The sequence below is a fragment of the Nyctereutes procyonoides genome, unplaced genomic scaffold (assembly GCF_905146905.1).
Source record: "Nyctereutes procyonoides isolate TBG_1078 unplaced genomic scaffold, NYPRO_anot_genome, whole genome shotgun sequence".
NCBI lineage: Eukaryota > Metazoa > Chordata > Mammalia > Carnivora > Canidae > Nyctereutes > Nyctereutes procyonoides.
In genome coordinates this window covers 22,709,205-22,728,068 of record NW_026575048.1, presented here as the reverse complement: position 1 = coordinate 22,728,068, position 18,864 = coordinate 22,709,205, and the positions used below count along the sequence as shown (strand labels likewise).

At 53.0% G+C, this 18,864-nt stretch overlaps 1 protein-coding gene across 1 annotated transcript in view; it reads right to left on the bottom strand.

Moving 5' to 3' along the window:
- TOGARAM2 (TOG array regulator of axonemal microtubules 2) overlaps positions 1-18,864 on the bottom strand; it is a 47,113-nt gene that overhangs the window by 17,079 nt on the left and 11,170 nt on the right. Inside the window, exons 6-14 of the mRNA XM_055327008.1 lie at positions 18,573-18,763; positions 15,036-15,082; positions 12,360-12,526; positions 9,738-9,888; positions 9,385-9,546; positions 6,552-6,705; positions 6,307-6,412; positions 5,237-5,472; positions 3,024-3,182 (exon numbers count right to left, since the gene is read on the bottom strand). Coding sequence (XP_055182983.1) covers positions 3,024-3,182; positions 5,237-5,472; positions 6,307-6,412; positions 6,552-6,705; positions 9,385-9,546; positions 9,738-9,888; positions 12,360-12,526; positions 15,036-15,082; positions 18,573-18,763 — 1,373 coding nt within the window. The remainder of the gene's footprint in view (positions 1-3,023; positions 3,183-5,236; positions 5,473-6,306; positions 6,413-6,551; positions 6,706-9,384; positions 9,547-9,737; positions 9,889-12,359; positions 12,527-15,035; positions 15,083-18,572; positions 18,764-18,864) is intronic.

Below are 18,864 nucleotides of genomic sequence, written 5' to 3'. Positions count from 1 at the left end.
CACTGCCCCATGTGGGGAGGCACCCCTTTCATGTATTATCTCAGAAATCGAGGTAACATTACTTGCAGGTGGTGCCTTTCCTTCCTTAGGCTGGGTAAACCACTGGGTGGTTGCCTGGTAAGAAAATGTGGAATTTTGGTCACCCCTTCCATGACTGTTTGCATTAATATCTAATTTATGTCCCATCACTCTATCTCCATGCCTCTTCTCATACACTATAACTTTTCATTTCAATGCTGAATAATAGAGTAATATTTCTAAGACATTTTCGGGAGCAATTAAACTCAACAAGTCCCCGCAGAGCACCCATGGTGACTTCTTAAAATAAATATAAAAGGCTAACGAGCAAAGAAAGGCTCATAGTTTAGTTTCTACAATGCAAACCATAATTCAAAGGTTTATGCCACAAGCAATAAGGACGAAGTTCAAAAATGTGCAGAGAGTAAAACCCAAATCAAAATTGCTGCCTGGCCAGCAGCAACTGGGAGATGCCTCTGATTGTAAGATATTAAAATGTGGGAGAAATTGTGTGTCTTAGAGTCAATGACGTATGAAGGTCCTCATTTATCATCTTAGATGACTCAGTAAATAATAATGACTTCTAACAATAGAGGGAACACAGGCTTGGGGAGAAGGCAGAGGGCTCATTTAGGGACAGTCTGCACCAAAGACGACAGCAGGACATCTGACAGTGGTGATGGGTCCTCCAGAAGCATTGGAGGTAGAGCACTGGTGCTCAGACAAGGGGTGGCCTGGAGGAAGACCCTAGGAAGCATCAGGTTGCTATGACTGGACCCACGGAAGTAGTGATGGTGCTCAGGAAAGTTGTAAGAGGAGAAGAAGCTTGAAGACACTCCTGCGGCCATCTATATCCAGAGGGCGGGCAGGCGAAGAGGTGGCCATAGAGGAAGAGGGGAACCAGGGAGTGCAGTGCCATGGACGCTGAAAGCACTGGTGCCCTGACTGAAGATGGAGTGTAGTCAACCCTGGCAACGTAAGAGAAGTCAGGATGGAGGGGGCATTTCCAGCTGGAGAGAATTAAATTTTTATTTCCATCCCCCTACCAACAAATAAAAACAAATCAACCAAAACCTTCTAGTTCTCCACCAATATTCCTCATTTCAGTAAATGACACTATCATTTATCCAATTGTTCATTTTAAAAACCCAAGCATCATCTTTGATTTCTCTTTGAAAGCCTCACCACCCACATCCTATTGGCTCTGCCTTCAAGACACCCCAATCCAGCTCTCCCTCCCGTCTGCTGGCCTCCAGCACCCCTGGCGGGGACTGGGGGAGTAACCATCTGTCTCATGTCCCTCCTCCACCCAGGCCCCCTCCCCTACTATCAATTCTCTAATGAGCAGCCAGAAAGATTTTTTTCAAAAAAATCAAGAAGGCAGCAAGCATTTAAAGACACACAAACTCTAGTAATCAGGGGGAAAAGCACTCTGAAACAATAATGAGGTGGCACTTTTACCCATTAGATCAATACAAATTAGAACTCCAGATACTGCAAGGTCGTGAGGACATAGGCAGTGGTGCCGTGGGAGGGAGGCCGAGGGGCACAGCATGCTCAAGGGCTCCCCACAGGGCTCGAGCTGCATCAGTGGACATGCGCCCCTGACCACAGTCCTGCCCCCTGGCCATATTCCCAGACACTCTCCCTGGGCTCCACGGGGGGAGCACGTGTGAGCATGGTACGCGGAGCAGGGCTGCCGTGGGGAGGTTGAACCTCAGACTGTCAGCTAGGAGAGCACAGGCTGGAGCACAACACAGAACATAGGGAGGACAGACCCCGCGGAGCGGTACCGGATGTGGTGTGTCTCCAGATCTGGCCATAACGTCCTAGGAACCAAGGAATGTGATGATGGACTGACTGGGCCCTAATCCTAGCTTTCCAAGACAGTTAATCGGATTCTTTTTTTTTAAAAGCAATATTAAAATACTTTTTTTTCCTTACTTTTTAAAGATTGCATTTATTTACTTGAGAGAGAGCACACAAGCAGGGGGAGCAGAGAGGGAGAGGGAGCAGCAGGCTCCCTGCTGAGCAGGACTCTATCCAAGGACTCCGGGATCTCGACCTGAGCCAAAGCCAGGCGCTCAGCGGACTGAGCCACCCAGGCACCTCAGTTAATCGGGTTCTATCACTTTCCTGCTTAACACCATTGCGTATCTCCTCACACTCCTACTAAAAATCCTCTGGTGGCTTCCCGTCCCACACCAGCCAAAATCCTGACTCCTGACCACTGCCTGAGGGTCCCTGCCTGGCCTGGCCCTGCCCTGTCGGCCTCATTGCCTGTCCACACTGCCCCACTCACTCACTGGCTGCCACACAGCCCAGCCTTCCTCTTCCCAGAACACCAAGCGAATTCCCATCCAGGGGGCCTTTGTATGTTTCCTTTGCCTGGGACGCTCACACCCCAGACCCCCAATGAGTTGGCTCCTGCTGGCCCATCAGTTCTCAGCTCCAATGTTACTCTCCAGAAAGATCTCCCGCGACACTCCATCAAAGTAGGCACCACCCCATTCTCCACCTTGGTGTTTTTCTTGCTGCATCCCTTATCTGTAACCTGAAACGATCATACTAATTTATTTGTTTATTTTCTGTCTAGCCCTACCTACAAGGGGTGAGCTCCAGGATAGTAGAGGCCTAGTTTTTCTCATTCACTGTCCTGTCCGGAATAATGAAGAGTGACCTCTGTGCACTATCCTTGAAAGGAATGAATGCTCTTTCAGAGGCTGGAGCTGGGATGGGTCAGAAACAAGAGAGAGAGAGCAGCGGTGAGAGAAGGAGAACCGGAGGCGGGGAGCTCTGCGCATTCCTACAGGCCCAGCTATGCGGGTGGAGACAGATGGATGCTGGCCATAAAGGACGGACACAGCCTCAGCCTGTCTGGCTGTCCCTCCCGTGACCCCAGGAAAGCTGAGCTGTGTGGGCCAGGGCTCTCAGGGCTGGCTGGTCACCTTATCTGCCCTGGGCTGGCAGGTAGGCAGCCCCCAGGCCCCCTGGCCCTGCATCACCTGGTGTCCTGGTTAGAATCCTGGGCCAGCCTCACCAGGTTGTGCACCAGCATCTCTGTGCTATCCCTGGTGCCTGAGAGAAGCTTCTCGGCACCTATCTGCTCCAGGACGACTGAGAGGTGCTCGGCAGTACATTTCCGGACTGAGGGGTTTCGGTGGCTGAAAAAAAATACATCACAGTCAAGGGGTCAGACAAGGAATGGGGTGCGGGGTCCCTAGACTGCTGCACATGGATCTATAATTGTGCACCCACATTTCATGCCGTGATGGGCTCTGAAATCTGTCTCATATGGGCTACAGGGAATCTTCAAGGGAAGACCAGTCACATCCTGCTCACAGAACCCAGGATGACAACGGTAAGCAGGAGAAGGAGGAAGGAGCCCTAAAGCCATGTGGTGCTCCCCACATGTACACGTGCTCACCACCTCTGGGCCTTCCTGCATGTGTGCCTTCCCCATCGTTTTTCCACCTAGAAAGATCCTACCTAATCAGAGATCCTTCTCTGCCTTCCCCAGCCCCCTCTGCAGAATGCTCCCTGGGACTCGAGCTATCCCTGTCCCCTGGGAAGAACAGGAGCACGCCTGTGGCTCCCCAGCCAGGCGAGGAGCTCCCAGGGCGGTGGCAGCAAGTGGAATACTGTGCCCCGCTGGTGCCTGGCACCTGCCCACACTTAGTGGGAGCTAACTGCACGTTTGTTGAAGTGAACTGAGACAGGAGGGGGCGACAGGGCATCAGTGGGTGATCTGGTAACCCCAACAGGGAGAAGCTGAGGTCTTACAAGAGAAATCCAACAGGATGTCACCTGTTTCTTTTTCACCTTTTTTCAAATAGGGCCTGTGTGTCCGCAGTTCCTTAGGCAACACTGACCCCTTCTTCCACCAGGGTCCCAACCCAGCGTAACACAAGGGGGTTCTTCTGGCCTCCCCCTACTCCCTGTGGTCCAGGGACCAGCTCCATTAGCATCTGAGTCAGAATCTGCATTTTGGCAAGATCCTCAGGAATTCCTGAGCACAGCCCTGAGGACGCCTGACCTTGCTTCTTGCAACAATGATCAATTGCCTCAGTTTGTAGTTAGCACAGCTCCGAGCCAGGAGCCCTGCTGAACACCCTCTAGCCACAAGCCACTATTAGCATCAGTTTGCAGAGAAGGAAGCGGAGCAGAGGGAGCAGTCCAGAAAAATGTACAACGAACTTCTCCCAAGAGTTAGTGGCCACCACACTGCACACTCAGTAAGTGTTACAGTAAAGGCAGGCGCTGCTTTTTCATGAATTGTTTCATTTACTCCTCACAATTTGAGGAGGTGTACACCGTTATTATTCCCAGATGAGGAGACTGAGCACAGAGCAGCTAAGTAACAACCCAGGGTGTGAACCTCCCTTCACCCTTTGTACTGGGCTGTGGTGTGGCTGCTTCCACACACCTGGGGCGGGGGGGGGGAGGGGGGGTGGGAGGCCTATCCCAGAAGCCTCCTGCTTCAGTGTCATGACTGGCTCTGGGGCTGAGAGTGGTTTGGCCCTATGGGATTAAAAGGGTTTGGGAAATGATTTTGTTTCTCTTTTTAAGATTTTATTTATTTATTCATGAGAGACAGAGAGAGAGGCAGAGACACAGGCAGAGGGAGAAGCAGGCTCCATGCAGGGAGCCCAACGTGGGACTCGATCCTGGGACCCCAGGATCATGACCTGAGCCAAAGGCAGATGCTCAACCACTGAGCCACCCAAGTGCCCTAGGAAATGGTTTGGGGTTTGGGTTTTTAAATAAGGTGAAAGGCGCCAGGGGGGTAGGCAAGCACCTTCCTCCTCCCCAGGAAAAGTCCAAGAGGTGTGAGCTGGAGTAAGATTTTGTGCCTTGCTCCACTCAGAGCCTTGATTTCATCGGAAAGAATGCCTGCCCCCCAGGAGAGGCACACAGGCTGCAGGCTGGTTCTCAGCCCTGTCTCCGGGGACGTTATCACGGATGCCCTGAACTCCCCAGCCTTGAACAGAACACAGCAGCTCAACCCTTGTGGCTAAGGCTTGGGGCTGCCCCAAGCTCACCTCTTGATCCCCAACCTGGCCCAAGAAGGGTGGCAGAGAAGCCCACCGGGAAGCAGGGTCTCCCTCCCCCAGCTAAATGTGTGAGGCACCTGCTCCATTTGCCCACTCCTCTCTCTGGGACTCTCCCCTTGCTTTACCTTCCCAACCCACCCCTCTGACAACAAGCCACCACATACTAGATGCCCGCCGAGGTGAGGGCCACCAGGGAGCGGGCAGGGGTCACATTCTCCACCATGGCCCCCAGGGAGCGGTTGGCCGCTCTCTGGATGAACTCGCTGGTGTTCCCCATCTTCTGAAGCAGGCAGCGGGCAATCTCTTCAGCCTCCTGGTCCATGTTCTTCTTCAAGGCCCGGAAGAGGGCTCCCAGGGTGCTGATGGCCAGGCGTGACACTTTGGAGCGGAGGTTGGTGACCTAGGAGAGGGATGGGACAGAGACCCTCCAGGACTGCTGGGCCCTGCCAAGGGCTCCAGAACATATGAAGAACAAGGCACGGGCCCACCCTCTCCCACCACCACCACCACCACCACCGCCCCTTGCAGGCCTAGGCTTTGCCAGGCTAGAAACGAAAACCACGTAGTAGCTCTCGACAAAACTGCCCCATTTAAAAAATAAATTATTATTGTTATCATCATAATTATTAATTCCAGTTGAAATTTAAAATTTGAACATCTGAAATTTGTACAACACTTAGTCTTCCAAGTACTTTTACAAATAGTGTTCAATTTGGGCATCACCAATGCCCCCACACCCGCCCCGCCCCCACCACTGGAATAGAAGGGGCCTGGCCTCCACATGTGATAAGAGCATCTCATGGCCCCTCCAGGCCCCATCTAGGCCCCAGCCCCAGCCCCAAGGGAGAAAGCCCTTGGGAAATGTTACAACTTCCCTGAGGTTGGAGATCTGGCTCAGACACTCCAGCCCCTCAGTCGGACCTCTGAGTATAGAGGACAACACGGGCTGTGACAAACAGGATCAAACAGGATTCTGATTGTTCTGATTCTGAATGCCCAGAGATTAGAAACAAGGAAACTCCTGTGCCCAGTTCTCCAATCTGAGATGCGGGGGGGACTACCTCCCACCTCCGTAGCTGAGGGCTAAGAAGTGAACAGGGGATGCCACATTCCAGGGAGCCATGGCCCCTCTGGGGCAGCCGCAAGACCCTCATTGAGCGGTGGCAGCAGGGAAGGAGGACTGGCTGCAGGGTGGGGACGGCACACAGGACACAGGCTGTCTAGGTGGCCTCACCTCCCCAGTCACAGCCAAGGACACGTCGTGCAGCCTCCCAGCCAGGACATCTGAATGACAGGCCGCCAGGCGCTGGACACTTAGCAGGCCCTTCTCCTTCATCTGCCTGAGAAGCGAGTTCCAGGCCGTCACAGGCAGGTGGGGAGGGAGGAGGCCCCCATGCAGACCAGGGGCGCCCCCACCCCCACCCCATCCCCACAGCAGAGGAGGCGGGCAGCTGAGGTCAGGAGAAGGGGTGCCCTCACCAGTCATTGCTCTCGAGGCACTGGAGGGCATCCATCAGCCCCAGCTCAGGGTTCGAGAAAGGCCTCAACTCCTTAAAGATTCTAGGATCCAATTCCTCCTCCTCTTCATCCCATTCGGGAGACCCCAAGGTAAGCACCGCAGGTAATGAGTTGGCTGCCCTCACGGAAAAGAAGAGGAACAGGGCACATTTCAGCAGGAAGACCCAGGCCTGGCTGCGTCCCTGAGCCCACCGAACACGAGGCGTGCTCGGAGAAGGACTGGCCAGGGCTGAGAGGGCAGGGCTGTGCCTCCCCCGCTGGGGAGCCACGGACACCACCGAAAGCTCTACGTCTTGTCAGCCTTTTCCACCCCAGCCCTGCCAATCTGATGGCTCTAAACAAGCTGGCCTTGCCGCATACTGCTTGATGCCATGTGCAGAGTCCACCGAGCCAGTGACTCGCCCCCATCTTGCCCTATCTGCGGTTGGCTGAGGCTCATAAGTCTGCAAGGAGGGAACCCCCTACTCACACTGGTGGTGTTCTAATGTCACCCCCTTCTGGGAACCTGTGTTATCAGCTTCTCCTTCTTCCCCCTCCTCTCAGTCCTTTGTGAAATTGCCCACGGGCAGGGCCTGGAAGGGGTCCAAACGGGGAAGCAAGGGACAGTGAAAGTGCAAAGGAGACAATGCAGCTCATGGGGGGCCCATGTGGTCAAGACGTGGCCACACTGGCAGGGACAGCCAATAAGCAGGGATGTTGTTTAAAATTCAGGTCATGTTCTCTAGGTTCTCCTTCCTTGGGGGCAGATACTAGAATCAGAAAGCCCTAGGAAGGGATTAGGAAGGCAATTTAGCTATCTATCCACTCCAATGCCCGAAACACATCATTGAGGCCTCAGAGGCATGGGGACATGGGGGTCCCCACCCACAGTCCCTCAGCTCCTCCAGCAGCAGAGCCATGACAAGAGGGTCTCTTCTGAACCCAGAGCTCTCATAGCCATGCCTCACTTCGTGGCTACTTCACTTCAGGGGCTCATCTCTACCAGCACGATTGCCACATGGTGCCTCCAGGGGGTCCAAGGCAAATCTGAGTTGACAATCCTTTACTTAAAACCAAGACAAAATGACCTCATTCCTGGATTCTCTTCTTGGCTTTGCCATTGGATAAGAGTCATTAGCCAAAATCTTAGCCCCCATGGACCAGCATCACCTTAAGTAAACTCAGGTGACTTTGGGTCTCTGGTCTGAGTGCTATTGGCTATAAAATGAGTGGGGTGGATTATATAGATCAGTATCTCCCAAGTAGCAACCACTCAACTACCACTTTCATGACTTCTTGCCATGTCTCTTAACTACCTGTAATTTTAGGGGATCCCTGGGTGGCTCAGCTGTTTAGCGCCTGCCTTTGGCCCGGGGTGTGATCCTGGAGACCTGGGATCGAGTCCCGCGTCAGGCTTCCTGCATGGAGCCTGCTTCTCCCTCTATCTGTGTCTCTGCCTCTCTCTCTCTCTCTCTCTCTCTCTCTCTCTGTATAACATGAATAAATAAAAAAAATCTTTAAAAGAAAAACTACCTGTAATTTTACTTATATAAAATTCTTCTTCGGGGATCCCTGGTGGCTCAGTGGTTTAGTGCTTGCCTTCGGCCCAGGGTGTGATCCTGAAGTCCCGGGATGAAGTCCCACATCAGGCTCCCTGCATGGAGCCTGCTTCTCCCTCTGCCTCTGTGTGTGTGTGTGTGTATGTGTGTGTGTGTGTCTCATGAATAAATAAATAAATAAATAAATAAATAAATAAATAAATAAATAAATAAAATCTTTAAAAATAATAATAATAATAAAATAAATAAAATTCTTCTTCAAGCCAACCCACTTTTCAAATCTTAAATAAGTCTATCCTGAAGGGAAATTTATGTCACTACCGTAATCAATAAACAAATACTGTCACAGAATAGGGTATTTGCAATAAAAATAAAAGGATGTTATAAACTCCGGCTATCAAATCGTAGCCAGCTTCTGATGACTTAAGCTGGAAGGAAGATTTCTTTGTTTAAAAAGGAGATTTCCCAGCCTGAGACGGGTGCTCAAGACCGGCACTGAATTAAGACTTTCTACTTGAAGGAATCAAAGGGATAGAAAGAGAATGGCAAAGAAGGATGAGTCAATATTGTTTCTGGCACCAAAATGATGTTCTATTCCATCAGCATGGTCCCACCACAGCCCACACTTAAAAGAAACTCTGAATCAGGCTGGTTGTTTTCAAATGTTCTTTAGTAGCAAAATCTTTCAAAACTGAAATCTCAAGTCGATGCCCAATATACCAAAAAAAAAAAAAGTGAGGCAAAATAGATGTTGTTCTGGTAGAATAGGGTCAGAGCCTCCTTTGTCCTTTGGCACCTTCCTGAGAATCCCGGAGGACCTTTGGATCCTGGGATCCCAAGCTGTAATCAGCCCTATCCAACGCCAACATTTTAGGAGGCAAACTGCAGGAACCCAAGGTCTTCACAGACCTCTTCCTCTTCTCGATATTTCCAGCTACTTTCATGGATGCTTTTCTCCATCATCTGTGATCCTGGTGCACCAGTGTGCCCTCCAGAACACATTACACAGACTGGGCACATCTGCCCTTCTTCCAGTTACTTCTGGCTGCATTCCCCTGGGTCCCTGGTCTGGCCCAAAGACACTTTGACTCCCACACTATTCCTCTCTCTCTGGATGATCACCTCAGGCTGCCCTCTAACACATGTAACAGGAAGAAGCAGAGCAGCCCAGATCACCTTTGCCATGCCCCAAAGCATCCCAAAGGCAGCTCAGCAAGAGGGACATGTGTCCTCCACCCGGGCGGTCTGGGCCCTACCTGAAGCATGACGGGCAAAGCTGGGCTCCTGCTTGCTGACGGGGATGCTGGGCAGGGAGGCCCGGTTGGCCCGCTTCCTCAGGATGACACCGATGTTTCTGCGTAGGCTGCTCAGCCCACTGGGCACAGACACGGTCCCACTGCCCCGGAGGGGGAGGAGGCCTGTGGAGGCAGAGAAAGTCCTAGGACAGAGCCGGTCCCACCTGTCCTTAGCCCCAATGTCCTCCTTTGGACATGGGCCTCTCAATGTCAGGATGGGGAGCATGGGGAGCTATGGGTAGTCCCTCTCTTGCCCAGGGGTTGGCCAAGTCGTCTGCCCAGCCTGAGGGAATCCTGCCCCAGGCACCCAGTACCTTCCTTCATCAGGGCTCTCCGGGAGGCCAGGCTCTGGGAAATAAGCTCCCTCTCCCTCTCTGGCTCCTTTGCCCGCTGGAGCAACTCCATCTCCTTCATCTGCCTCAGCCGCATCTTCTCCTGGGCAGACTTGGAGATGGTGACCTGGATCTGGCACAAGGTCAAGGCAAACTCTGTTACCTCGAGGACCCAACTCTGCTTTCTGTCCCTTCATTTATCCATTAATCAGGAATGCAAGTGGCTCCTATGTGCCATCACTCTTCTGGGAATGAACAAAATGACCAAGACCTTGCTTGCTCCCTGCCGTGGAGAGGGGAGAGAGCGAACAGATCAATCTCTAACATCAGGCAATATGTACCAGAAGGAAAGTCAGAGACAGAGGGTGATGGGGCTTCCATTTTAGGTATGAAGATCCAGAGAGACTCCCTGAGGAGGTAAAATTTAAGCAGAGACATGAATGAAATATGGGAGCAGGGGCCATGCAGATTTCTAGGGGAGAAGTGTGCTAAGCAGAGGGAATAGAATGCAAAGGCCCTGAGGCTGGCACATGCTGGGCATGGTTGGGGGCTATGAGGACACTGGCTGGAGCACCCCAAATCAGAGGACGGTAGAACACAGGGTCAGAGGTGGCAGGGGTGGGCATAGCCATAGCACACTGGGCCCTGCGGCCCATGGTGAGGAGTCAGATTTGTCCTCTAAAGGACACAGCAAATCATTGAGGTTCTGAGCACAGGAGTGACATGATCTGACTTCCATCGAGAGTGAAGGGTTCCTCTAAGTGTTAACTTTATACTTGGGAATAATTTAATTTGGGAAAAAGTTGCCAAATGGAACCAAGAGTTTCTGTGGGATGGGGCTTGCACTAGCATAGCAAGAATGAAGATGACAGAATGGCCTGATTCTGGATATGTCCCAAAAGGAGAGCCCACTGCTTTAGCTGATTTATGAGGTGTGGAGCAGCAGAGAAAGAGAGGAGGCAAGGGCGGGCCCAAGATGTTTCGCCAGAGTAGCTGGAAGGCTGGAGTTGCCTTTTCCCGGCCATTCACTAAAAGGGGACACTGGGGAAAGAGATTTTGGTGGGTAAAGATGCAACACTTGTTTTGGATAAGGTAAGTTTGAAATACAATTAGACACCAAAATGGAAATGGAAAATATCAGTTAGTACATACTTGGTTATATAATCTAACTGTTCCTGCAGGTCAGGGGAAGGTTTGGGCCAGACGGGGAGATTTGGGAGTCCTCTGCATATAGATGGCAGTTAATGCCAGGGACCAGCATAGGTCACAGGGGGTCAGGATAAATAGACCAGAGGCCAGAGATCTAAGCTCTGGGGCCTCTGGCATGTAGAAGGCAGGAAGATGAGGAGGAGCCAGCAAAGAAGGACTGGGAAGGAACGAAAGCTGGAGGAGGCAGAGAACCAAGAGGGAAGCCATTCCCTCACCTCCTTCCCAAGGTGGAGACTTCCAGGAATGAGCCAAAGCTGCTGGCAGGTCAAATTAGAAGACAACTGTGCTATGCTGCACATGGGAAGGTAAAGGTCATTGGTGACCTTGACTTGGGCAGTTTCAGTGGAGACAGTGGGACCCAAATCCAACTGCAGTGGACTCAAGACAGAATGGGAGACCAGGCAGTAGATTTGTTTTCTTAAGATAAAAGAAACAACAGAGAGAGCCAAAGATGTTGATAGGAATGGTCTGATATCAGACCATTTCTTGCTGATGCAAGAACAAGAAGAAATGCTGGGGCTGGGGTGCGGCTGGATGAAGCTAGAACAACAGGACACAGCGGTGACTGAGAGGGATTGCTTGAAAGAGGTGCCAGTGGCGGTGAAGTTATCACAAGGTCCAAGCTCTGACCATGGGTGTGTGAGCAGCCAAGGCAGGGTGGACGGTGGGGTCACCTTACAGCCTTGAATTATTCTTTGTTTCATGCTCTGGCACCCTGGCCGGAGTGGGAGGGCGGCGGTGCCCGGATCTCATCATCATCATCACCGGATCCTAACAAAGCGCGTGCACACAGCGCGCCCTCCAGGCATGTTTATTGTACTCTTCTATCTCTATTTCAAATACTGAGCACAGTTCTCCCATAACAGTGACTCTTCAAGTTTTAGTAAATTCACCCAGACCAGGGAAGAGAATCATCTGGACCAAGGTCACCTTAGTGCAAGGTATTTGTCAGCCTGTCAAGCACAGCCTTTGGCTGATCTGCCCCTGAGTCAGCTGCCTCTCCGTTGCTATCTTGGGGGTTGGTTCAAATTACTCGGCTTGGTTCACCTAAGCCCCTCTCTGCTCTCCACATCCTGCTTCCTTCGGAACCCTGTGTGACCTCTTACTGCCCTCCCTTCCTCCCTCATCCTGCCCCTCAGCTCCCCACTTACTCTTCCCTTTACCTAGCACCCCCCTCCCATCCTTCTCTTCCTCTCTCTTGTTCCTCTTCCTTTCTTTGGTCCTCACCCATGACCCATCTACAGGTTCCAGCCTTAAGCACCAGGGTAACTGACTCAGGGCTCTTTCTTGTCCTCCTCAAGCTGGCCCCACATTTATATATTTCAGAAGCCTGCTTGTGTTCAGCCGGTGGTCCACTATGACCCCCATTTTCTTTTCCCCTCACTTTCCAGATACCTTGGTACTGCTTTCCTTCTGGTCTTCCTCTTTGAACAAGGGGTGGGCTTCCTTGGCCTGGCCGGAGGAGAAGGTTGTGAGTGCAGGAGCGGACTGAGATGAGGGCAGGGCAGGCTTCTCAGGGGCGGCAGACCTGTCTCTCACAGGCAGGGCTGAAGGTCTTGGCTCTGAGGAGTCAAGAACAAGAATGGAGCTGAGGACACCCAGCACTCTGAAGCAGCACCCACCCCTTTGGGCTACCCCTGGGGTTCTGGAACCCTGTGGATGGTGTAACGTTTTACTGCCTAAGCCTACTAATCTCCACTGTTCTGCCCAATGCTTTCATGGTGGTGAAACGTTATAGAACAGCACTGGCGGGCATAGAAGGGGCCGCCCAAGGACCAACATTCTCCTCTTTTCATCTGTGCATCCATCCTTCCAACCAACCATCCATTCAGTAATTATCACACACCTTATACAAGACAGGGAAGGGAGGAGGCTGGGCAGGAAACAGGGGGCAAGTCTGTTATCTAGGAAGTTCAAGATATTGTTTAAGAAGCTTAAACGAATGTCAGTCTGTCTTACCCAGGAGGTGTGTACCGCAGGAAGAGAGAAAATAAAATGAACCCAGTCGTCACACAGCATGAAGGGACCAGAGAAGTAAGCAATGCTAGTCTGATCCCCTCGTTTGACAGACAGGCTGAGACCCAGCACCCTTCACAAGCTCTTGTGATTGATGCAGTACAAATTCATTTCCAGGGGATCCCTGGGTGGCTCAGTGGTTTGGCGCCTGCCTTTGGCCCAGGGCATGATCCTGGAGTCCCGGGATCGAATCCCACATCAGGCTCCCTGCATGAGGCCTGCTTCTCCCTCTGCCTGTGTCTCTGCCTCTCTCTCTTTCTCTGTGTCTCAAATAAATAAATAAATAAATAAATAAATAAATAAATAAATCCTTAAAAAAAATTCCTTTCCAGATGACATCAAATCGGTAGGATCTCTTGGTCATTCTAGATTTTCCTAATCAATAGATTTCAAAGGTAGCATGTCTTATTATGGAGGCAGGATAGGGGTAGATTAGTCTTCTTCTAATGAAAGAAATGTTAACTGGGTTCTCCTGTTCACAAACTTTGGAGCTCACTGTCCTTGGGTGAACTTGCAAATAAGTTGTCCACTGGAATGGGGGTCACCATCTAGGGCTGCCTATTGCTGGAAGGGGTGCCTGGAACCAGAGGCTCCAGTAGGGCTCAGCCTGGACCTCAGCTTACCCTGAACCTCAGCCCAGCCCATGCCTTCTGCCAAGGATCCCTCTGCTTGGATCCCAGGAGAAGGATCAGGGGCCAAGATGGAGGAGGGGCAAAGGCTCCATTTGCCCAGAAGTAAGGAGCAGGGCAGAGGACACAGATGTCTGGGTGCCAGCTAATTTGGAGGCAAGGACTGCAGGAATGCCACAAGTTTGGGGGAAGCCCTCAGCTTCAGACAATACCACGTGAGCTCCTTGTATGTGGTAGGCGTGTTATTGAGCAATGTTATCCCCAGCCAACGGCTAAAGGGTCTGAGAGGGCTTTAAGAACTTCACTATTTCATATCCCCTCTCCTCACCTCCACCTCAAGAGACATCCTAGAAAGCCTAGTCTGAGCAGCCTGGCCCCTACACCCAAACCCCCAGGGACCTGGTTCTCAAGCAGCAGCTGGTGATGCAAACAAGGGATTAGTTACAAACTGGGTCTCCTGGCCCAAACCCCCATGCTGGCAGTTGGGGGACACTGTGGGTGCCAGTGTGTGTCACAACAGACCACCTAAGGTCATCCCACCGCAGCCCAGCCAGAGAACGGCAGGAGAAGCAGCTGCCAGAGGTCTCTATGCCAGCTCTGCTTCTTGGCCTCAGCTAAGGTCCTGACCCTGGGGCTTCTTGGGAAACAGCCTCCCCCTCACCAACTGACCCACTTGCTAAGCTGTACAGAGTGACCTGCCGGAAAGCTGGACTAGGAGCCTGCCCCCTCCTGCCAGTCAGCACAGCAGCTGCATCAACCCTCATCCCCACGCTCGGGGTGCTCAGTCCAGATCCCCTCACCCAACTTGCCCTGGGCTTAGCCTCCCTCCTCCCCACAGAGTTAGGTCATCAGGCTGCAGAGCCTCCTGCTCCCTTCTGAAGCCTCTCTGCACCTGCTGGCTGCCCGCTCACTTCCAATCCAGTTGGCCCTATTCTCCCAACACCAAAACCCTCTGGGACCAGCTGACTAAGGGGTTCATGGAGTGTGGTTTAAATCTCACTCCACCTAGTGAGGAACATTCTCCTCTACTTGCTTAAAACAGTGCTTAAAACAGGGCGGCTGCACAATGTGTCAGAAGCATGGTCTTTGGAGGCATGCAAGGTGCATGCAAATAGGACAGGCTGCCTCCCATGCCACGGATGGGGTCCAGCCCGCAGTCTTGGTGCCCCCGTCCCTGTGTCACACAGGCACTGTGCTTCTCTCTCAGCTGGGGTATCGTGGAGCTCACGTACTGGTATATGCCCACATGCCTGGCACAGAGCAAGGGCCACTGTCCTCGCAGGTGGCACTGCCAGTGGCCTCAGCTTCCCCATCCATGACACGAGGGGCTCATACCTACTCCAGGCCTAGTTCTGATCTCATACCCAGTTTAGGAAGCAGGGAGTTGAATAAGCAGCAAGTGGGGGTATGCATAGGGAGTACATACCCAGAGATTTAGGGGTCTTCTCCCGAGGCCCACTCTCCCGAAACAATCTTAAAAGAATGGGGGAGAAAAGAAGCACCATGAGAGGTGGCAAGTAGGAGCCAGTGTGGTGAGGAGCGCTGGGTGGCTCTGGGATGGCACAATGGGCGGGAGGGGGGACCCAGGGAGGGGCTGCGGGTGGGCTCTGTAGAGAAGCTCTTGGCTAGGAGTTCAAAGCTGCAGGAGATGCTGCTCCATCTGCAGAGGGAAGCGCAGGCTGACCGGGGGGAGACCAGACCAGGCCGGGCCGGGGCCAGACACAGATGCCGCAGACCCCTGCCTCCGCCCTGCTCAGGCACCCGTGGCTTCTCCCCGCTGCCCCTTCGGGGTGCCCCCCTCAGCATGCACCATGCTGGTCACCAGTGTGGTCTAACTCAGATCTGGTGGCACTTCCACACCAAAAGGCCTTCAGTGGTGCTTGCTACTTCAGGATAAAGCTCACGGTCCTGGGTTTCGCACACGGGGCTGTGCCGCCCTGCTAATCGCCTCCGCCTGTGTCACACCAACACCGGTGCAGCCGTGCCAACCCCTTGCGGTTCCAGGAATGCCTCACGCTGCTTCCTCCTCATCTTACAGACTCTCCCTCAGCTGTCATCTCAGGCCTCACCTCCTCCAAGAAGGCTTCCCGGCCTGATTGAGATCATTTCCCAGAATGATGGGTGATGGGCAGCCTTCGATCTTAGCACTTCCCTCCCTGGACGTCGATCCAATGGTTTACTAATAAATCTCTCTCATGAGCTCCTAGGACACAGAGACTGTCTTGTTTGGCTTTGTTTCCACGGCGCCTGGCACACAGCAGGTGCTTAGTAGCACTTAAGTAAAGGAATGTAGGGATGGGTGGTGAACAGCAAAGGCAGGAAAGAAATGCTAATGGAGGCTCCTTCCCATGTGTGTGCCACCCACCCCCAGTGCCTGGAGAGAAATCCACGTCACAAGAGGGTGGCACATGAGCAGATATTTATTGTGTGACTTACCCGTGCCAGGTACCAAGCTTGGCACCATGGGAGCCACACAGATTTTGAAATATGGCCTCTGCCTGCAGTGCTCCCAGTTGATGGATAGATAGGCAGTTTAAATACAAGTGTGGTCAGGAGGCCCATGGGCTGGATGCCACATGGACAGCACAGAGGAGGCACCTCCCTCCACCCCACCCCTCACCCCAGATCGCTATCCCCAGGGAGGGCAGGGAAGGCCTTGGTGCATGGACTGGTGGGGATTGAAGAACCACAGGAGCTGAATGGGGCCCTGGGGGAAGGCTGGTGCTGGGGCTGCTGGACAGGACGGAGTGGGAGGTACACCCCAGGGCTCTGGAGGCAGGAAGGCTCCTGCAGGGCAGCACAGAAGGTGAGCAGAGTGGCGAGCTGGGACAGGCCCTGAACATCAGACCAAGGAAACTTGGCTTTAAGCTGCAGGCCCAGGACGTCATAAAATGTGAATCACATGGAGGAAAGGTCCACAGGGTGCTGCAGGAGAACAGAAAATTAGCACGCAGAGCCCAGGCAGCAAGCAGCCGGGCTAGGAGCCGTAGGGGAGGCTCGAGAGGGAGCCGCTGAGAAACAGAGACCAAGGCAGGGGCAAGAGACGGGTGGCAGCCTTCGTATTTTCCTTGTTTACAGAAGACCTGGTGGGGTGTGGCAATCTGTCAGGACCGGAGGCCACAGGAGCAAGAGCCGAAGATGATGCCAAAATTAGAAATGGAAGGGACCTGGTGGCAGGTCATGGGAGGGAGGGAGGCTGGGGAAACGTGAGGTGGCCCATCAGTGTGGCCGTGATGGTGGCACAGACCCCCTCTCTCCCTCTGACGCCAGACCTGCATCAGCCAGGAGGACCCTGGAGATGCCCACCAGGAGGGTGGGATGTGGAGCTCGACTCTAGGGAGACTGAGGGCAGAGGGCGCATGAGGAAGGCTCCTATCCCCGCATGCTGCCAGCACAGACGAGACTCCCCCGGAGAGAACAAGGAGCTGGCACACAGGGCCAGGACCAAACCGCAGGAATGGCCACGTGTAAGAGATGGACGCAGGAGAGTGCAGGTGACACTGCCTAGAAGGTCCAGAAGTTGGAGCCTGCTTCTCCCTCTGCCTATGTCTCTGCCTCTTTCTCTCTCTCTGTGTGACTATCATAAAATAAATAAAAATTTTAAAAAAATTTTTAAAAAAGGGATCCCTGGGTGGCACAGCGGTTTGGCACCTGCCTTTGGCCCAGGGCGCGATCCTGGAGACCCGGGATCGAATCCCACATCGGGCTCCCGGTGCATGGAGCCTGCTTCTCCCTCTGCCTGTGTCTCTGCCTCTCTCTCTCTCTCTCTGTGACTATCATAAATAAATAAAAATTTAAAAAAAAATTTTAGAAGGTCAAGAAGTGGGCTTCAGGGTGCCTGGGGGGCTCAGGGGTTGAGCATCTGCCTTTGGCTCAGGTCATGATCCCAGAGTACTGGGATCCAGTCCTGCATCGGGCTCCCTGCATGGGGCCTGCTTCTCTCTCTGCCTCTCTCTCTCTCTCTCTCTCTCTCTCTTTCTCTCTCTGTGTGTGTGTGTGTGTGTGTGTGTGTGTGTCTCTCATGAATGAATAAATAAAATCTTAAAAAAAAAAAAAAGAAGGTTTCAAGTCAGGAGGACAAAGAAGGAGAAGATGACAAGGATGTCAACACTTCACATGATGTGAAGCCCCGAGCAGTGAGATGGGTGTGATGGCCTGGGGTCCTGTCCCTCCAGCCACCAGGGCCGCCTCTGAGGGGAGAAAGGAGGAAGGGCACGGGGTGTGGAGAGCAATGGAGCGCTCTCCTCCAGGAGCAGGCCCACCTCGGCCAGCGCTGGGAAGGAGGGAAGGCAGCATGGGAGATGGGAGACAGAGGTGAGGGGGTGGGAGAGAAATGGGTGAATTCAGTTCCACCAGCCCCAAAGTGATGTGAGAAGGGATACCTCTCTCCCTTCTCCTGTGTCTCTCTGTCTCTGTCTCTGTCTCTGTCTCTGTCTCACACACGCGCACTGGCTCCATCAGTCTGGACTGACTGGGGATGTTCCAGGCCCTCTGAAGAGCTCCTGTGTGCCACTCAGGAGCCATAAACTCAGATTCATCATGACACAACCCTCCACCACCCTGATTCTCAAACAGGTTTGAGGATGAAGACCTCTTTTCAAGCCCAAAACTTTTGTGGGCCATCCCCTCCCACTTCCATACACATACCTGGTAGTGCTTGTATTTTTAGTATCTGTTAATTAAGAAAATATGTAATAACAAAGAGCTCCTGTGAATGGAGCTCGTGTTTTGTTCATCGCTGGAGACCCAGAGGCCTCAGGAGACGGGTAGACAACGGAGGCTGAGGGGCGTGGGCAGGCTGTCGGTGCTGTGCCCTCCCTGGGCCTGTGGCTCATGGGTGAGCCAGTCCCTCACGTGCCTGGCCCCCCAGAGCTCTGCCCTGGCCCTGTGCAGTGGATCTGGGGGCAGGGGGCAGCGAGAAGGGGACAGGACTGCAGGGCAGTTTTGACTTAGGGTCACTTACCGTGTGCGGGGGACCCTGAGGCCAGTGAGGACATCCTGGCCTGGAGGCAAGCAGCTGGGAAGGGAACCAGGTGTGCAGGAGGAGGTCCCAGCAGACACCCGGGCCTTCGGGATGGGGGGGATCACAATGCCCCCCAGCGACTTGTGCATCTTCTCGTCATTGCAGTGCAGGTATTGTCTGGAGATCTGCACCTGGGAGCGGAGGTTGGGGGGAAGGTTTTGGATGCTCACGTTCCAGGCCCTTCACACAGGGCGGTCCCTTTTATCAGGAGCCACCTGGAGTAACAAGCAGT